The 17347-nt window shown below is 35.5% G+C and overlaps 4 protein-coding genes across 6 annotated transcripts; 1 reads left to right on the top strand and 3 right to left on the bottom strand.

The window, feature by feature from the left end:
* Positions 1-589: 589 nt before the first annotated feature.
* LOC128026133 (peroxisomal leader peptide-processing protease) lies at positions 590-3996 on the bottom strand. Its single transcript, XM_052612889.1, has 4 exons — positions 2601-3996; positions 2354-2484; positions 1264-1449; positions 590-993 (listed from the first exon to the last, which is right to left on the bottom strand). The coding sequence occupies exons 1-4, from the start codon at positions 3662-3664 to the stop codon at positions 791-793; spliced, it is 1584 nt and encodes a 527-aa protein (XP_052468849.1). The 5' UTR covers positions 3665-3996; the 3' UTR covers positions 590-790.
* Positions 3997-4505: 509 nt separating this feature from the next.
* LOC128026137 (GTP-binding protein SAR1b-like) lies at positions 4506-7731 on the bottom strand. Of its 3 annotated transcripts, none has more exons than XM_052612894.1 (7): positions 7591-7731; positions 6777-6843; positions 6568-6687; positions 6362-6427; positions 6069-6172; positions 5590-5721; positions 4506-5477 (listed from the first exon to the last, which is right to left on the bottom strand). In XM_052612894.1, the coding sequence occupies exons 2-7, from the start codon at positions 6832-6834 to the stop codon at positions 5361-5363; spliced, it is 597 nt and encodes a 198-aa protein (XP_052468854.1). In that variant the 5' UTR covers positions 6835-6843; positions 7591-7731; the 3' UTR covers positions 4506-5360. The 3 variants fall into 3 exon arrangements, with proteins under 3 accessions (XP_052468854.1, XP_052468853.1, XP_052468855.1); XM_052612893.1 differs by lacking the exon at positions 7591-7731 and adding an exon at positions 7265-7494; XM_052612895.1 differs by lacking the exon at positions 7591-7731 and adding an exon at positions 6943-7183.
* A 415-nt stretch (positions 7732-8146) lies between these two features.
* Positions 8147-12864, bottom strand: LOC128026136 (inorganic pyrophosphatase-like). Its single transcript, XM_052612892.1, has 11 exons — positions 12697-12864; positions 11523-11587; positions 11107-11160; positions 10733-10852; positions 9764-9850; positions 9519-9645; positions 9305-9432; positions 9141-9226; positions 8826-8901; positions 8626-8665; positions 8147-8461 (listed from the first exon to the last, which is right to left on the bottom strand). Exons 1-11 carry the CDS (start codon positions 12755-12757, stop codon positions 8430-8432), a joined length of 876 nt encoding a protein of 291 aa, XP_052468852.1. The 5' UTR covers positions 12758-12864; the 3' UTR covers positions 8147-8429.
* A 270-nt stretch (positions 12865-13134) lies between these two features.
* On the top strand, positions 13135-16891 carry LOC128026138 (eukaryotic translation initiation factor 4E-binding protein 2). The gene is made up of 3 exons (XM_052612896.1): positions 13135-13444; positions 14287-14463; positions 14648-16891. The coding sequence occupies exons 1-3, from the start codon at positions 13312-13314 to the stop codon at positions 14677-14679; spliced, it is 342 nt and encodes a 113-aa protein (XP_052468856.1). The 5' UTR covers positions 13135-13311; the 3' UTR covers positions 14680-16891.
* Positions 16892-17347: the final 456 nt, after the last annotated feature.

Below are 17347 nucleotides of genomic sequence, written 5' to 3'. Positions count from 1 at the left end.
TGACAAGAGCAATTTATAATAACTACCAAAAATACCCAACAAAAGCTGGTTCTCAAGACATATATGTAACCAGAGGGTTCAACAACAACAAAAAGTACATTTGAACTTTAATAGAAGTCATGATGTAAACATATCTTTGAAATAGTCACTTATTGTAATTAAGAGAAAAAATGTGCATGATGCAATTTTAATTCTCTGAAATTTTAATACTGCATTGTTTCATCACTGGCACACATTTCACATTAGTGATCCAGATTCTAGTGATCTACCTAGTTAGAAACCAGTTTTCAGCCTTGGTTTCTAATCATACCTGGTTTCTAACTATTTTACAAAAAATAAAAAAATAAATGTGTGTGATGAAATTGTTTTAGAAGTTGTTTTAGTTTTGGCATGCATTTAATTTATTAATGATGCACTGTAGCAAACTGATTGGCATTTACAGAAATGGTTAGAAATCAAGTCATTATGTTCACTTGCATATATCAGAATATTTAATCAGTTTAAGGGGTGCAGTTTTGTTTTGTGTGGATTTTTTAAACAATCAGTTAAGTTAAATTATTGTACATTAAAAAGTCCACAAATAAGAAGCTCAGAAATATACACCATTTTATTATCAGTACAGAGCTTTCATATTATCATTTTTCAATAACATTTTCACATCTTCGGCACCTTTAAAATACACAAAGATTCATTTTAGTAGTTATATATTCATTCTAATGCATCTTGTATATTTGGAAACAATCACAGGAATTCATGTGAATTCATTTTCCAGTTTTCTTTTGGAGAATGATCAAAGCTTGCTCTGAATGCTTTGTAGTCTCCATATCTTCTTGACATCATCCTCTGCACTGTCTAAGGCCTTAAACACAGCAGCATCTCCAGTTTGAGCAAAATGTCTCAGCAGAGGCTCCAGAACAGTCACTGGGATGCTGAAGTTCAGATGAGGATACGTCACTTTTGCAGCAAAGTCTCTTGTGTTACTGGACACGATACCTAATATTAGAACATATATACAATTTTTTTTTAAATCATGTGAGAAAAAATACTATGTGCCTATGTGTATTTAGATACTCCGATGCCTGATAGTAAGAGAGAAATATATGCTTAATTGGTCACATGGTGCCCCCTTCTGGTTATTGTATGGTCTTGTGTATTTCAATCTCCAGTGAATACTGGATTTCTACCGAACAACCGGTTGATGTGCTGATAAACAAAACCTTTATTCTTAAAACTGTTTAAGAATAAATGTATGAATGATATTACCTAACAATTCCCCAGTGGCAGAACGAACCACAGCACCACCACTGGCTCCAGACTGCACAGCACATGTAGTCTGCAGCATCACAGGCTGTGACTGATGGGTAATAACTCTGGATAAGATCCCTGAGGTCAACGAAGGGCCACAGCTGCTCCCTAAAGCTCCATAACCCACAACAAGCACATCCTCACCTAAACAAATACACAACATGAAAATGCCAGGTGCTGCACAGGGAAAAGTACACACAGTTACAAAATTATATATCAACTTTTATATGTATTTATAATACATTTAAATGACGACTTTATATATATGTTGTACGGTCAACAAACAATGAATTTAGATTCACAAATAATTTTAGTACATCATGCTTTGGCAATTCATAGTTATGACAAAATGTCAAAACTAAGAGATAGTAAGTCATAGGAGATAATTCAGATAAATCATAAGCACTGATCTATATATATATATATCTATTATAGATCAGTGATCATAAGATACAAAGTCATAATTCTAAATTGAAACGACAAGCCACAATTTATCAATTAGAATTTTTGTCATCCTTTAAGTTTATAATTTGTTAACATTGACATAAGTATGACTCGTCATAATTGTGATAATGACAAGTCATAAATATGTCATAAATCCGACTTCTCATAATTTAGACTTTTTGTTCATTTAATTTTTTATCTCATAATCATGACTTATTGTATCATAATTGTGGCTTATTAGCTCATCTATGATTTGACAAAGCATTATTTTTTTTTATGTGGCAGAAATAAGTTATTCCAAGGTTCTATTTTGTATGTAAAGAAAGGGGTTTAATATGAAATATACTTTGTATATAGTTTGTCGGTTGTGTATTTTAAAATGGTTAAATATAGAATGCAGTGTAAAATATCAACAACAAATACAACATGGATACAAAACCATCTGATATTTGTATATGAAGTTATCGTACATATAAACCAGAACACACTGGAAGGAACAAACATTTGTCTGATGTTGGTGGCTTTAGACATAAAAAAACACCAAAATCTCAGAAAAGACATGGCTTAATATGAGTTTTAATAAAAGAGGTTTGCAGCACATTACCTGGGTGAAAGTATGTGGTCAACTGTGTATTTACTGAGTTTGCGAGGGGCTCCTGAAGCTCTACCACAGCGATATCATAGGGAGATGATGGTACTGATGAATACAGCACCTTACCACTTACTGTATGAAATCTGAGGTGGAAAGTTTAAATATTATTATAAATCCCATGGTGATTAAGATTAAAACTGTAACAATACCAATAGCATGTAACAAGTTTAACAAAGATCAACAAACTAAATGTCAGTACCTTTCTCCAAAGTTGACTCTGACTGTAAGCACAGACTTTTCATTCACCACATGCCTGCAGGTCAGAACCAGATTCTGGTTTAGCAGCACACCAGAACCCCACAGCTGGCCGGTCTCGATCAGGGCAACTCCAGTGCAAAATTCAGATCCTGAACATCGGTTTGCAGTTAATGGAGCTTGAAGAGAGCCAGTGATGAACTGTGAATGTGATGACTCTTCTATCAGCGACTCCTGGATGGCACCAGCCTGTAGCATGTTTTTCAGAATCAGGTGAACAGAGCACACAAGTGTCAGCCCAATCCACTCACTTGATTTCCAGCACAGTGGTGAAACGATCAAACCCACAAGGTAAGATCTGCCTCCTTTGCTAACAAACACACCGCCTCCTTCGGTGCCAGGCAAGCAGCGGGCATCAGTCAGGATCAGAGCATTCTCACCTCCAGCCAGATTACTGACTATACCTTTACTAATTGTGTTCATGAAGAGGTCTGGACAGAGACCACCAAATGGAGACCCACATGCGATGACATGACATCCCTTTTTAAGACTGCCACTCTTCACCCATGGAATAGTTTCCTTGCAGGCGCATGTGGATGAAGTGGGCACTTTTAAAAGTGCAAACCAACTTAAAAATCTGAAGTCTTCCAGAACTTCTGCATCCAAAGTACCACTATAAAAGCCCCAGTTATCAGCCCCCTTGAAGATTTTGTTAAATGCATCTTGAAACTCCACACAACTGATCATCATTAACAGGTGAGCCTCTTGACGGCTCGTATTGCGTCTGTCCGTTACACACGACTGGTTGGCGCAAACGTGAATGTAATCTACATGCACTTTTATCTCTTTAGTGAAACTTTCAGAATGCAATATTTTCGCATCTTTCTTCATGGACTGTCGGTCATTGATAAAGCGTGAAAATAAAATGCCACTACAGACGACAATCCCAGATTGGTAATTCAGAAACGCTCCACTACAGCTCAGTTCTTCATTCGGAGATCCAGATGTGAGGTTAAGCGGCGTCTCGGACACTGTGACAACACAACATGAATCTTCCGCTTTCTTCATTTTCAAACGTTAGATATACAGAGATCTGTCTATATAACAGTATAAAATTGGTTCAATAAAATGGTAAAAAAAAAATGTATGCTTATAGTAGATGAAGTTCTCGCATCTTGCAAAGAGGTCAAAATAGAAATGTCAACGCGGCCCTGGAGGTCAAATTATTAATAAGAACACCATGCTAACAAACACAGTTTGTCAATAACTACTAGTTAGGGTTGCAAAGAATACATCTGACTGGCTAGATAATTTAATAATATCTATATTAACTTAACGCCGACGTGATCCATCCTCTATGGATCCATCTGCAGCACTTCCTGGTATTGGTCTAATTGGTGTAAAAGTAATCACGTGGTCGATGAAGCGTCCTTATAATTGGAAGTCCGACTCTTTTGAACAATTCATTTCATAGAACCGGTTCAGTGGTTCTTTTACGTCACCGATTCATCGATACCATAGACATAAAAATATGATCGTTGTGTTCGAAAGAGATGTTTATCACGTCAAACACGTCGTTCTGTTCTATTGGTAAACAACTCTACTGGACATGAACGGTTTTTGTTAACCGGTTCAACGGATTCATTGAAAATCCAACTCCAAAGAAAGTTTCGTTCACCAGTCCCTGTTTACACATCTGACTGTGTTCTTGTGCAACGTCCTTGTTCATTTCAAAGGTCACGTCACAACGGTAAGGATTCAATATTGCCAAATAACCGTTTTTGACTACACCATGATGTCACAATTGTTTTCTTGTTTAAAATGTTTATTCCAATAGCTTTCTACAAGTCATATACATGTCTTTATGTTTTTTTTTTTTTTAATATCAAAGTATATAGGCTACGGAAAATCCAAAATATTCTTTTTTTATTATTGCTGTTGCTTACTTCAGTACATAAATGCTACAAGTGCCATGTAAATAATTGCCATAGCCATTTGAAAAGATAAGCAGCATTGGAAATCCCAATCCTTTCACATACGCCTGGGTAAGTGAGCTAGTAATATGACACATTTTTCTATTGCACAGGCCTATTCTATGAATTTAATTTAAAAGCCTTTGTACTCTCATGCCATAACTGCAAATAAGTCACAGATGACAGTCAAAAAGTACTCATTGCATAGCCAGGTAGTTAGTGTGGAAACTGTCTAATGTAGTCACATCATGGCTCCGAGTGTTACATAAGCACAGAATTAAAAGTATCAAAATACATCATACAAATCAAACACTTGTACTTTTAAATATTATAAATAAATATTTCATTTTAAATCTCCGTACTGTTGATACGCAAGCATATATGCACTGGCAATCCACACCAAATCACTTCAAAAGTTTTTTTTTTGAACTGGGAAATCCAGAACTAGGAAAAACCACCAACATTAAGGCACTGAGGTAATAGAACATGAAAACAAAAACACTGATTCTGTATCATCTGATGATTTCACATCAGAATTTCACAGCACAAGTGATATACCCCTGATTAAAAGTCATTGATTCAAATGTTCAATGGTATGTTTACCTTTCACATGCTATAAAATTGACACTTTTTGTTTTTTAACTGGATGCCATCTCTTAAAATAATTCAACTCAGTCAACTGTTAAAGCAAACTCCCTTGGTTACTAGTTTCATTAGTTTCATTAAAAGATAAATAATCAATTACTAAATAAAAAAATACATGGGGTTTGAATTAATAAACCTTAAATAAGTTAATCAATATACTCTGAAAGCCATCGAAAACCTTCTCCATATCCTTGTCTCTTCAACACACTGCACATAAAGACTTCCATTGGCCTCAGGTTGAGTTCCTTCAGTGAAACATTCCCCTAAGAGAGATAAAAGGACATGTTTTGCTCCAGAAAACATTATTCATTATATTACAGTACATACACTGCACAAAAAACAAAATGTCTAAAATATATTCCCTCAATGATCTACCTTTCCTGTGGTGTGTCCATAAAGACCAAACATTCCTCTCAGCACATCTTCACTAATTGCTTCTGGACGGTCGATTTTATTCCCCAAAATAAGGATTGGCACATTGGAGATGGTTTCATCAGTTAAGAGGGCCTATGATTAAAGAGCAACATGCCCTCGTTATTACTCAAATACACGGCTGTGTTTTGATTGGTGGAACTGCGAAGAAATTTAAACTATCAGTGCAGATATTCCTCTGCACTCTCAAACAAATGTACAAAACATTCACTATGTACTTTGGAAGTTCTAATATGTAATAATATTAAGGGGTAAATAAGATTCAAAGATGTACTTTTTAGGTTTTGTACCTTAGGGTACTGCCCAAGTGATGACTTTGTATTATTTATTTTTTGTGAGAGTTTGGATGTGTTCATAGTTAAACATTCATTGATATCTTGTCATAAACAGAACCACTGATTGTATTAAAAAAGTAGACTTACATCCAACTCAGTTTTGGCTTCTTGAAGGCGTTCATGATCAGCACAGTCCACAAGATACACTATCCCGTTTATTGCTGGAAGATAATTCCTCCAAACCCTTCTTGCTGAGAATTAAGAATAGAAAATTGATTGATTAATAGATCTGCATTGTGTACAAGGTAGTTATACAATTTGTTTCTAAACTTTGTTTCTAGCAATAAAAAAATTAGAATCTTAAACTAGCAGTGATATTTTTAATTCTGAATTTGAAATTCCAAACTTATTAACCATTAATTAATAAATGCTATATTTACCTTGAGCATGACCACCCAAGTCAAATGTTGTGAAAGTCATCCCAGCAATAGACAGTTCTTCAGATGCTAGTAGATGGGACAAGATACGGTACATTATGTACAATGGTTGCTCCAACATACATAGAATTCAATTTGTAAGAATAAACCATTATGTTATTTTCCAAATGTATACACCTCATATTAAAATATGTTGCAACTATACTTACTAGGGTGTAGTGTTGGAACATGCTGCCCAAGTCGATCATCTTTAAGCATGTGCAATAATGTTGTTTTTCCGGCATTGTCTAAACCGAGAAAAACTAATTTCCCAGACTTTTTATAGAGTCCTAAAATTAAATAAGATTATGAAAGCACAAGAATCAGTTACGTTATGATTTGTGTTCATCAGTATTTCAGTATCTGGCCGATACTTTACCTAATAATTGTAACACACTGCTGAATCCTCTGTACAGCCAATCAAATATGAAAGACATCTTTGAAGCCTGTTCCCAGAAATAAAATAGCAGCAGAATGAGAGAACTGTTCCAATGCAGTACAAGACTTTTCAAGGGGCTCTTCTAACTCCAGAATAAGCTCTTTACCTAAATCTACTGTAAGCAGGTGAAAAACAGCTGGTGCTACGTTGCGAAATTACCCAAGTTTTAACGTTTTGTCTCCATAGAATGCACAAATACCCTCATAGCTAAACCAAGATCCCGCACACAACATGAGCAAGAGACTATTTCTAGTTGTAAGACCTTGTCACTTGACGCCTATAGCACACAGACATAGCTGTCACTCACACGACGGCAACTCAAGTCAAGTTCATTTCTATACATTAATAACGGTGCTATGTTTTTTGTATTCTAAATTAAGATGAATACATGTGTAACCAAATATTATTGTATTGGTCCCTAACTGTACCTTAAATGTATCGTAGTATACACAGCCAAAATGTTTAGCGCGAGTTTTCCAGAAACGCATCAATGGAGGAGGCGCTTTAAAACACACTGAAAACAACAGCCAGATATGCTGAGACTGAATGAGCAAAGAAGAGTATTGTAAAGGTAAAAAAGCTCAGTGTGACGTTATAGATAAATCCCTAAAACCTAGCTTTTGGTGTTAAAAACAGTTTCTATTAAACATTGCAGTTACAGAATGTCTGTATCAGTCGCGTCATTTGTAATGTTGCATCAATCGTTAATGAGAGAAGACAATGCGTTGTAATAGGGAAATATTCGTATCAATACCTGGAATTGTCCGCCTCTGTTGGAGACCAGTTAGTGTGGTCTGTGTCCTGCTGCTAAAAAACAGCCCGAATTTGACGTTTAACCGGAACTGCGTAGCTGCATAGGGTGGTTTCGGATCGGTTGTTAATGTGTTGACATCTGGTTGCTAAATGTTGACTGGCTTGCATCGAAAAAAAAGTCGGTAATATTGTAAATATATATATATATATATACACACACAAATATATTTCTAATTTATTCCAATAAAAAGCTTAATTTTCAGCAGTCATTAATAGTCTTCACTTATGTCTATCCTGTGACTTTGGATCAATTTTATGCACTTTGCCAATTAGAAGTGTTCATTAAAAAAATAAAAAATATTGCGGACCCCAAATTTTTTAATGGTAGTGATAGTGTTGGAAAACATGTTAAACCAAAATTTTCAGCATGGGGGGGACAAAGTCATGTGGCTTTGAAACAACATGAGTTGGAGTAATTGACAGAATATTTTAATTTATGTAAAGAATATAATACCGAACAAAAGGTATTAATAAAAAAAAAACATTTGATAGCAGTGTCATATGAGAAAAGCTTTATTAAAGCATTTGTTCAGAATCTTACAGTACCTGAGTTTGACCAGACTATAAGCTACCTTTATTATCTTTTACACAGAATATTTAACCATTAACAAATACAACTTAACTTAGTATCATTTAGAAGAGCTAACCTATGTCTTGCTGTGATTCAATCCCCAGATAAGGTAAGTGCCCACATTTTCATAAAATACCATAATTCTAGACAGATAATGACATACATATTCGAAACATGGTCAGACTGGTCCGTTCACAGTGTTATGTTCTTCAGTTCTTTGCATAGTAGAACCATTTGTCAACTGAAAAAGATGACAAAATAAATATCATGTCACATTTAAAAGAAAAAGTGTAAACTGAATGTATATGCAATGCAAAAAAAAGTTTAATGTTGTATATATATAATATCATATTTTAAAAATATATGATGTTTCACTGTGGGAAAAAAAACTAAACAAAATCAAACCTGAGTTTGGAACTGGACTAGCCTCTCCACATGGGCATGACTGAAAATGAAAAGAAAAATTAGTTTGAGGTACCACACTAGTAAAGTCTTACTTGACATAAATCACCACTATTTATCCTAGACAAGTGTGTATATACCCATACAATTGATAAAGCAGTGAATAAACTTATATTAATTGAAAGCAAAAACTAATTTCTTACTCCATCAACAACTGTTTTGGCTTCATCTGCCGAACAGCAGAATGGACTGTCTCCCTCTGAGACACATGTGTTCTTGCTGCACAGTAAAAGGGAAAAAAGCAACATTACTTATGTTAAAGCAATAAGTGGGCATAGCAAAAAAAAAAAAGTCTCTATTATTTTATATTATGTTGATGTGTTTCAGCAGTAAACCTTGCCTTCAACTCTACATGTTATCTAGTGACTGTAAATGAAAGTGCAAACAGTCAGAGCTGAAATAAAATACTATGCAAAATAAGCAAACAAATGCAGACCGCTGAAGAAACACTCCCTTACCAGTTTAGTTCTCCAGCATTGGTTTGTTGTGAGATCAGTGCCTTCCAGAAACCATGGGTGGCTTTGATCGTCTCGATGGCAAAGTCCTGGAATAAATGTAGAATATTTAGGACCAATCACAAATATAAAGCTTGTTTACAACAATTTTCTGAACAACAACTTACCTTGTCTTTGAACTCTCCGTTGAATGCAAACTGGTTTTCAGGTTTCCCATCAGGTACCTTGTACCTCCTGAACCAGTCAACTGTGGCCTCAAGGTAGCCAGGCTTCAGTCGCCTCACGTCACTAATGTCTATATTTCACATCAAAAAATTACACACAACCACATATATATGTCTCTATTCTAAGTAAACTAAAAAAGCAATGTATGTTACTTACTGTTCAAGTCCTTTGCTTCAGGGTCATCAACATTGATTGCAATGACTTTCCAGTCAGTTTCACCTTCATCAATCATTGCTAAAACACCCAGAACTTTCACTCTGATAACATCTCCACGACTGCACACCTGTGAAGAACAAGCATTGTGGGGTTTGTTTATCTAAACCAACTAGAAATACACAAATGAAAGCTTGCTTTATACATTTCATAGAATATTTCAAAAGACAAACACTGATTATCTATACCTTGCTTCCAATTTCACAGACATCGATCGGGTCATTGTCACCACAACACCCTGTGTCATTGTCTTTGTGCCCAGGGTCTTCCCAAGTCTGTCAGAAATGATTTAAAGAAAGTGGTTGTAAAATCTAAGGGGTAAAAGACACAATGGAATTTGCAATTCATATATATAAAAAAGGTTTTTGATTTCAGTTTGTATAATGCTAAACTGTCTCAATTGGACAGCAATTAGATTAAACATATTTTAATGAAAATATGTACAAACATATTTACAAGTCATACTAAACCATACTCACAATTACTAAAAGAATCATTTTAAAGTTGTGTTCATGAAGATGGAATTCATATAAACTACCGTTCAAAAGTTTGGGGTCAATAAGATTTTATTCTTTTTTTTTAAAGAAATGAACACTTATTCAGCATGTTTACATAAAATCCAATCCAAAATTACCATGAAGATGTTTATAATGTTACAGAACATTTCTATTTAGAGAAAAATATTCTTATTAATGTTCTATTTATCACAGAATGCTGCAGAAACAATGTTTCATGGTTTCACAGAAATATTAAGCAGCACAGCAGTTTAACATTGATAATAATAAGAAATGATTCTCGAGCAGGAAATCAGCTTATAAGAATCATTTCTGAAGAATCATGTGACTCTGAAGACTGGAGTAATGGCCACTGAAAAAAAATGTTGATTTGCCATCACAGGAGTAAGTTAATTTTTTTAAATATATTAATATAGAAGAAAATTTGTATTATAATATTTCACAATATTCTACTGTATGTTTGATCAAATAAAGGCAACCTTGATAAACAAATGAGAAAAAAAAACTTACAAAACCTTTGAACAGTGTATTATAAGTGTTGTAACAAACAAAAGGTTTAAACAGAAACTAAAGCGGTTTCTACCTCCAGTCAGTTTATTCTATGTGTTTAATATGTGATCAGTGTTGATTTAGAAGACTTACTTGAGGGATTGCTCCATAATTCCAAATATATCCTTTGTGGGGGAAAACATTGGCCACATAGCGCAAATTGCCCTTCTTCACATCTTGCTTAATGGGGTTCAGTGGGTCTTTTGTAGCAATCTGAAAAGTAAACCATAATATTGACTTATAGAATGACAGAATCTTCATGCAGACACCAAATGGTTGTTGATGTAGGTTTTCTACATGAATACATTACATTACTTTCAACATCACTTAGTCTCTGTAACTGTACTGTAACAGTTTATGTTTTAGGTCTGTAAATATATGACTTTGCAAAATAAATAGCCTGCTACCATCGTTTTATTCTGTTATACTGCAAGTGGTGTAGTTTTGAACTGCTGGTCATACTGTACCTCCATCTTTGCATTTGTCCATCGTGGTACTTCAACAACCATGTGGAAAATGTTCTACAGAGAAAATAAAAATGAATAAAAAATTAAGAAAGCTTAAATGTGACACTCCCATAATAATTTAACCTTCATATTATTAAAAGAATAATGTAAAGCGATGAGAATGATTAATCATAAAGTTTTACACAGGTAAGATATCAGAACAGTCCAAAGTATTGAACGATTTAAGATGACACTACTGAAAGGGTAAAGATCGCTTCTCTTACAAACCAAGTCCCTTCACCCGATAAAGAGCTGATATACACTGTGCTGGATTGTGAAATGGTCATTCACTGCCAAAGGGGTCCCATAAGGGAGGGGGATCTACACTGTGACTAGAAGAAGAAAAACTAAGAACAAATTAAATTAACATTTTGTACCTGAGCTTCATCTGCGTACATAGGTATGTCATGGAATGGCGAAATGTACTTTCCATCTGAGTTCTCTGTTTAAAAAAAAAAAGTTTGAATTGCATATTTCAGTACAAATATATATTTCAAAGGCAACTGTTACTGATGTTATCTGATGTTATCTGATCAGTATATGATGTTATCTGGCTGAGCACCAGATTTCCAAATGAAGTCACAAACAAAATTAACTAGATAAAAAAAATGCCACCATGTCCTCTGTTGTTTATCTTGAAATTGATACATAGTTTTTTTTTTTTTTTTTAAAGTGACAGAAAAATGAACATGCCTGTGTGATCATTTAATGGAGTATTTCTATAAAATAGTATACCAGACTTTCATAAATATGGTATTCTGGTCAAGCTCGGGCACTTTAACTTTATTAAGTTGTATGTTTTGAAGCATTCATTGATTTTATTTCAAAATAAACCGAAACATAAGAGAATTTCACACCACTATTCATGAACTGAGATATTCTGCACAACTTATGACTAGGTGTTCCAAAGAAGAATGTCCGCTTTAATGCGTCAGTAATCACAATATTTTTATATTTCAGTGAATTATTGCTTTAAACTGCACAAATTAATGTTAATGATCATGCCCTGTGTCTGAAGAGAGCAGGTGACGTCATGCTGCAGCTAAGGGTGAGCATTCTAACGCACAGGTGCAACTACAATAAATACAACACCCAATTTTGCAGACAGTATAAAATACAATACTACGGACATTTGTGAAAGCATGCTATGCTGCAATGAGCAACTTTGTAGTCACCCATCACAAAAATTACACATTTTAATGAGCTTAGGTTTTATCTAACAAATATTGCACTGTTTATTAATGATAACATATTACCCTTTTTTGGGACTTTAGGTTATTACTGTACCTGAATAACAGGTTACTTCCTTCAGACTAAAAATAACTTAGCACAAATCTACAATTAGTAAAGACAATAAAATACATTTTATGAAAGAGTATCAAATTAATTCGATATTCATTACATGTATTAATTTGATTAGGTTTAGGTCATAAATGACGCGAGGAAAAAGCGACACGTGGGATTTGCGGCCCATTCATCTTAATTCAATTGACTGACCTGACCGTACAAACGTCTCATCAACAATCCCTGAAGAACAGAATTCATACTTACTGAAATAAAGCCTATAACTCAAAGTGTTAGGGTTTCCTCTTTCTTCAGTGGAGAAACTCATATTGTGCGCTCTGTTGATTGATTCCGGTAGGCTGTGTGTAAAAAGGACAGCACAGCAGTGACTGGCTTGAGGAAATCGCGCATGCGCAGAGAAATAACTGCGCAAAAGACCCGAGTAACGTTACTGTGTTCTTTTGATTTGTGAATCGGCAGTAATAAACAGTACTAGAAGATCCTGTAAAAATAAATGTGATATATAACACTTTTAATGCGGATATATATATATATCTGAAGCATACAGGATGTTTATTTGCTATATTATATTCTTACACACTCATTACATATATATACACCAATAATATCTGAATGAAAATAATGACGTTTCATGGGGCGGGCGTTTGTGCGACGTAAGTCTCCCTGGACGTCATATCCTCCCAGCGCTCTTCGCTTCCTGCCTGGCGGAGGGAGGGGACGGTGCTGACGGCTGGGAGGACGAGCTGAACGTTAAGAAAGCCTTGGCAAAGAGATAAGAAAAGAGGGAAAAGGGGCCGAAGTTTTTGCCTTCCATCGGGAAAACTTACTGCTCGAATCTGATTAGCACCCGAAGCAAGTGCAATGTCGTCCAGTCGTCAGCTTAGTGAGAGCAGGGCCATCCCGACCAGGACGGTGCTGATCAACGATTCAACGCAGCTACCTCACGATTATTGCACCACTCCCGGAGGCACTTTATTCTCCACCACCCCGGGAGGTAATAACCCGCCTGAGACGTGTGCTGTACTTCCAGGCTTATATCTGCAGCCGTTTGCCTGTTGTTTACATGGAGACCGTCTAATGTTAGAGGGTGGCCTGTGTTGGCCAGGAAGCCGTAACCACATAAAAGGCTGTGTCTCAAAACCGAGTGTTTTGCTTGCGTAGACCGTACTTTTACTGGTCTTAGAAATGTTTAGTTAGTTTGCATGTAGACAGTTTGATGATGCTCAAACTGTCGAGACGTTTAAATCTTCGATGACCAAAACATGTTGCCGAGGAAGGCTGCTTACTTGGCTTTTGAGACACAGCCATGTAGTTCAAAACAAAAACAGCGCCGCCTGTTCGTCTCTCCGATCAACATGATTGGTCCGCAGTGCCTGATGAACAGAATAATACGGAACAAAATAAAGCTTTACAGTAAACGTGTACAGAGTCCGGCACGTGCTGCAGTATACACCCTACCATTTGTGATCTTGATTGCTGTCAGTCAGTAGTAATGTTGTGCTTTTGGTTTTCATTGGGGCATAATAAGAATATATATATATATATAAGATAATTATTTGTTGTGACCACTGATATTAAATCAGTCACATTAATCATCATTGTGATTTAAAAAAACATTAAAATATGTGATCGTAGTTTATTTTTCAAATTTCTAAGGCATATGATGATCAGCATTAAAGGGAAAGTTCACTTAATTGTCATCATATACTCATCCTCTTGTTTCCCATATGACATGTTTTCTTCTTTGTAACGCAAAAAGGAAAATGTTGGCTGGTAGTTATGTAATAAAATATATATAACTTATAACAGTTTTTTTTTTTTTTTATGACAATGCAGGAACTCGAATAATCTATGATCGCAAGTTCCTGTTAGACCGACGTAACTCACCCATCGCCCAGACCCCACCAGCACACCTGCCGGTTATCCCAGGAGTGACAAGCAAGAATGTCCTGAATGAAATCAAGAGGAATGAGGCTAACAACATCAAAAACCATGATGCCAAGCCAGGGCAAGGTTGGTCTTTAAAACTGACTGAACTGGAACTGTTTCCAATGCAACCTCCCTGCTTTGTGCGAGATCAGTTTATGTACATAAACACTAATGGCTCTGCGGTTGGAGGGTTAGATTACTGTTAGCTCACACCATTCTCTTTTAATGGTCATGCATGATGCAAATTATGTGTTTTTGTGTGTTGCAGGTGAAGATGCTCAGTTTGAGATGGACATCTAAAGAAGAGGAACCAACTTGAAGATTAATTACCTGGTACATGTGTGCCAGTGGCTTGGCTTGTAGAAACCAATGTTGTGAGCCCTCTCCTTTAGCTCTCTTTAGCTGCTGGGTGCTGCATAATCATGGGGATAAATGACTAAAGTTTGCCCAGTGGGGCTGCTGGAGCCCTGAAAGTTAACCTGTGAGCATGTTGAGCTCTTTTTGTTTAGGTTTCAGGGCTTCCATCAGCTGTACTTGCTTAAGTCACAGAGCAAGGGAAAAATTCTGTATTGTAAGTGCCCGGATATATTACCAATTTACTGTAATAGACTCATAAACAAATCAGCCGTCAGAGATTTATTGCTGATTGTCAGATACACTGTTCCAGTTGATACCCATAATGCAGTCTAGTTGGTTCACATCTAAACTGATTTGCACTCAAGTCAGGAAATGCAGTTACTTTATGTACACGGCCTCCCAAATGTAAGTTTTTGTTGTTGTTTTTTTCCATCGAAAACAATTACTGGATTTATTCTCCCCTAGTTTTATTTAAAAGGGACAGCAGGATTATAACCACAGTTTGATTAAAAAAATGAAAGGATTCTGTATTCATTCCAAGTCTTTTATAACAGTTAAAAGAGTTTTTTTTTTTTTTTTTTGTAAATTTGTTTCAGGTATTTGTTCAGCTCAGAAAAATAGTTTTATAGAACTGGCTAAAAAGAGACCACAGACCTTAATTACTTAAGTTTAATTTGCCAAACAAATTTTCTAGTTTTATTTAGAACTACCCCAACATTAGCCTTTTGCCCTTTAAGCAGGTTAATTTTAAGTTAAGTAATGACATCTGATCGCAGTTTTGAATGACCAAACTTTTACTTTAGGTCAGAGAGAATGTTTCCGTTCCGATTTGTACCTACCTTTGCATGGCGAGACACTTGAAATGTCAACATCAGCTCTGAATTCACACGCTCTGTTTAAAGGTAAACAATACCAAGTACTGTTGAATTGATCAAGGGTTTAAGATGCTTTATAAAATGATGACAAAAAGAGAGCTGGTCTCAGGAAGCACTTGCATTATGTACCTAACAAGTACACACCTTACGGCTCCTTTCATGGGAGAAATAGCACAGTGAATATTTAACATTAATATCAGCTGTGACATCTACTGTCACTTTCCGATTACTACAATCCTTATGAACCTTGATAATCAAATCATAGGTAGGTAAGCACTGAAGTGTTGTTTTGGTCATTTTACTATTGTCTGTCTCACAGCAACACAATGTGAACGATTCTTTGAAAGATGGATCGTTTTGTAGTGAACAGACTTTCATATTTTCATTCAGATCAAACATCTTGAAAAAAAACTTGAATTGAATCTTTCCAATGCTCTTCTATGCATGTTCTTCTGGTCTGCTTCTTAGTCTAGTTTAGTTCACACGTCAGATCGTTTAAATGTTGTTGAGTTTGTTTTTTGGGATGCCAAATCTTGTGGAAGATGAGAGGGTTTGATTAATATTGAAAGAGAATTAAGCAAAGAGATTATCCAAACAGTGACTTAAAGAGGATAAGACTTATTCTCATGAATTTAATTGTCTCTTTCTGTGCTCCAGTCATTCTCTGAAGCACAGTTTTTGTTCTCCCTTACAGTGATCTCTTGTGCTTAATCTCTGTATCCATGCCTTACTTTACTAAGCTGAGCAGCTGTGTCAAAAGCTGTTCCCTTTCATACCTTAAATACAGGATCAGTTCCTTTCTGTTTGATTTCTTTCCAACTTTCAAGTTGAGGATAAGATTAATTATTGCTATGTTTTACTAGAAAACATTATATTTTTGGAAACATGTTTGATATTATTTACTTTCTTACAGAGATGGAAAGATTTGCCAATACAGCAGTGTGATATTTGTAATAGAAATGGATTGGTTAAAATAAACATGGTTTAGGTTTGTCTTTGATCGGTTGCAGTTAACTCCCAGCTTGTTTCTACTCTGAAGTATGGAGGTTTAGTTATTTTTTGACTCATTTTTGAACAAAAAAATCACTGCTTTTTCTTCATACTTTCCCCAGGTCTCAGAAACATTCAGAAATGCATTTAGCTTAGATTTATCGAATGTGGCAGAAATTGGAAACTGTATTTTCTTTCTTCTTTGAGACCCTGTTCACTTTAAGTTTTAATGAAATGCCAATGCCAGTGGACACTGTTGCAGCAAGATCAATAAAAGTTCCTTGATATCATCTTCAGTGTTTGTGTTCTCTGACAGATTCTTGTGTATTTTAATATGCTTGAATGTCATTTAAACAATATGTTTAGTTTGAAATATTAGCGTTTGCCGCTGGATGGAGTAGTAGGGTAAGTGTGTAGATTAGTTTAGTAAAAAAAAAAAAAAAAGATTTTAGTACTCTGTAAGTTAGTTCTGTCTGGTTTTGTAAAGGCTAAACTGTGTTATACTAAATGGGGAGTTATAGAAGCCCTTATTACAGTACATGAATGCCTCGTGAAGAGAGCCTAGTTGCTTGGAAACGCATGACAACACAACGTGTCCACTTCACACAAGCAGTTAGTTCAAGCAGTGGCTAATTTCGATGCAATGAAAGACTTTCGATACAAATTAAAAACGAAGCACAAATTAAGGCCGCCAGTGGGCAAAATTATCCTCTGCGACATTGCGATTTAACTATCACCATTACAAG

The sequence above is a fragment of the Carassius gibelio genome, chromosome A13, assembly GCF_023724105.1.
Source record: "Carassius gibelio isolate Cgi1373 ecotype wild population from Czech Republic chromosome A13, carGib1.2-hapl.c, whole genome shotgun sequence".
NCBI classification, from domain to species: domain Eukaryota; kingdom Metazoa; phylum Chordata; class Actinopteri; order Cypriniformes; family Cyprinidae; genus Carassius; species Carassius gibelio.
The sequence above is the reverse complement of the archived record's forward strand: the minus strand, read 5'-3'. Positions and strand labels throughout refer to the sequence as shown.

What these genes read in the sequence shown, in the direction of transcription:
- LOC128026133 (XM_052612889.1), bottom strand. Translation starts at nt 3,664, where the DNA reads ATGAAGAAAGCGGAAGATTCATGTTGTGTTGTCACAGTGTCCGAGACG. An exon ending in GACCACATACTTTCACCCAG is followed by an intron (nt 1,450 to 2,353) that starts GTAATGTGCTGC and finishes GTATTTGTTTAG; the next exon opens with GTGAGGATGTGCTTGTTGTG. An exon ending in TGCCACTGGGGAATTGTTAG is followed by an intron (nt 994 to 1,263) that starts GTAATATCATTC and finishes TTCTAATATTAG; the next exon opens with GTATCGTGTCCAGTAACACA.
- LOC128026136 (XM_052612892.1), bottom strand. Translation starts at nt 12,757, where the DNA reads ATGAGTTTCTCCACTGAAGAAAGAGGAAACCCTAACACTTTGAGTTAT. An exon ending in ATTATGGAGCAATCCCTCAA is followed by an intron (nt 9,851 to 10,732) that starts GTAAGTCTTCTA and finishes CATTTCTGACAG; the next exon opens with ACTTGGGAAGACCCTGGGCA. An exon ending in CCAAAACAGTTGTTGATGGA is followed by an intron (nt 8,666 to 8,825) that starts GTAAGAAATTAG and finishes TTTCATTTTCAG; the next exon opens with TCATGCCCATGTGGAGAGGC.
- LOC128026138 (XM_052612896.1), top strand. Translation starts at nt 13,312, where the DNA reads ATGTCGTCCAGTCGTCAGCTTAGTGAGAGCAGGGCCATCCCGACCAGG. An exon ending in ATTCTCCACCACCCCGGGAG is followed by an intron (nt 13,445 to 14,286) that starts GTAATAACCCGC and finishes ATGACAATGCAG; the next exon opens with GAACTCGAATAATCTATGAT. An exon ending in TGATGCCAAGCCAGGGCAAG is followed by an intron (nt 14,464 to 14,647) that starts GTTGGTCTTTAA and finishes TGTGTGTTGCAG; the next exon opens with GTGAAGATGCTCAGTTTGAG.
- LOC128026137 (XM_052612893.1), bottom strand. Translation starts at nt 7,324, where the DNA reads ATGCGTTTCTGGAAAACTCGCGCTAAACATTTTGGCTGTGTATACTAC. An exon ending in CAGTGTGTTACAATTATTAG is followed by an intron (nt 6,688 to 6,776) that starts GTAAAGTATCGG and finishes ATTTAATTTTAG; the next exon opens with GACTCTATAAAAAGTCTGGG. An exon ending in AAGCCAAAACTGAGTTGGAT is followed by an intron (nt 5,722 to 6,068) that starts GTAAGTCTACTT and finishes CTTTAATCATAG; the next exon opens with GCCCTCTTAACTGATGAAAC.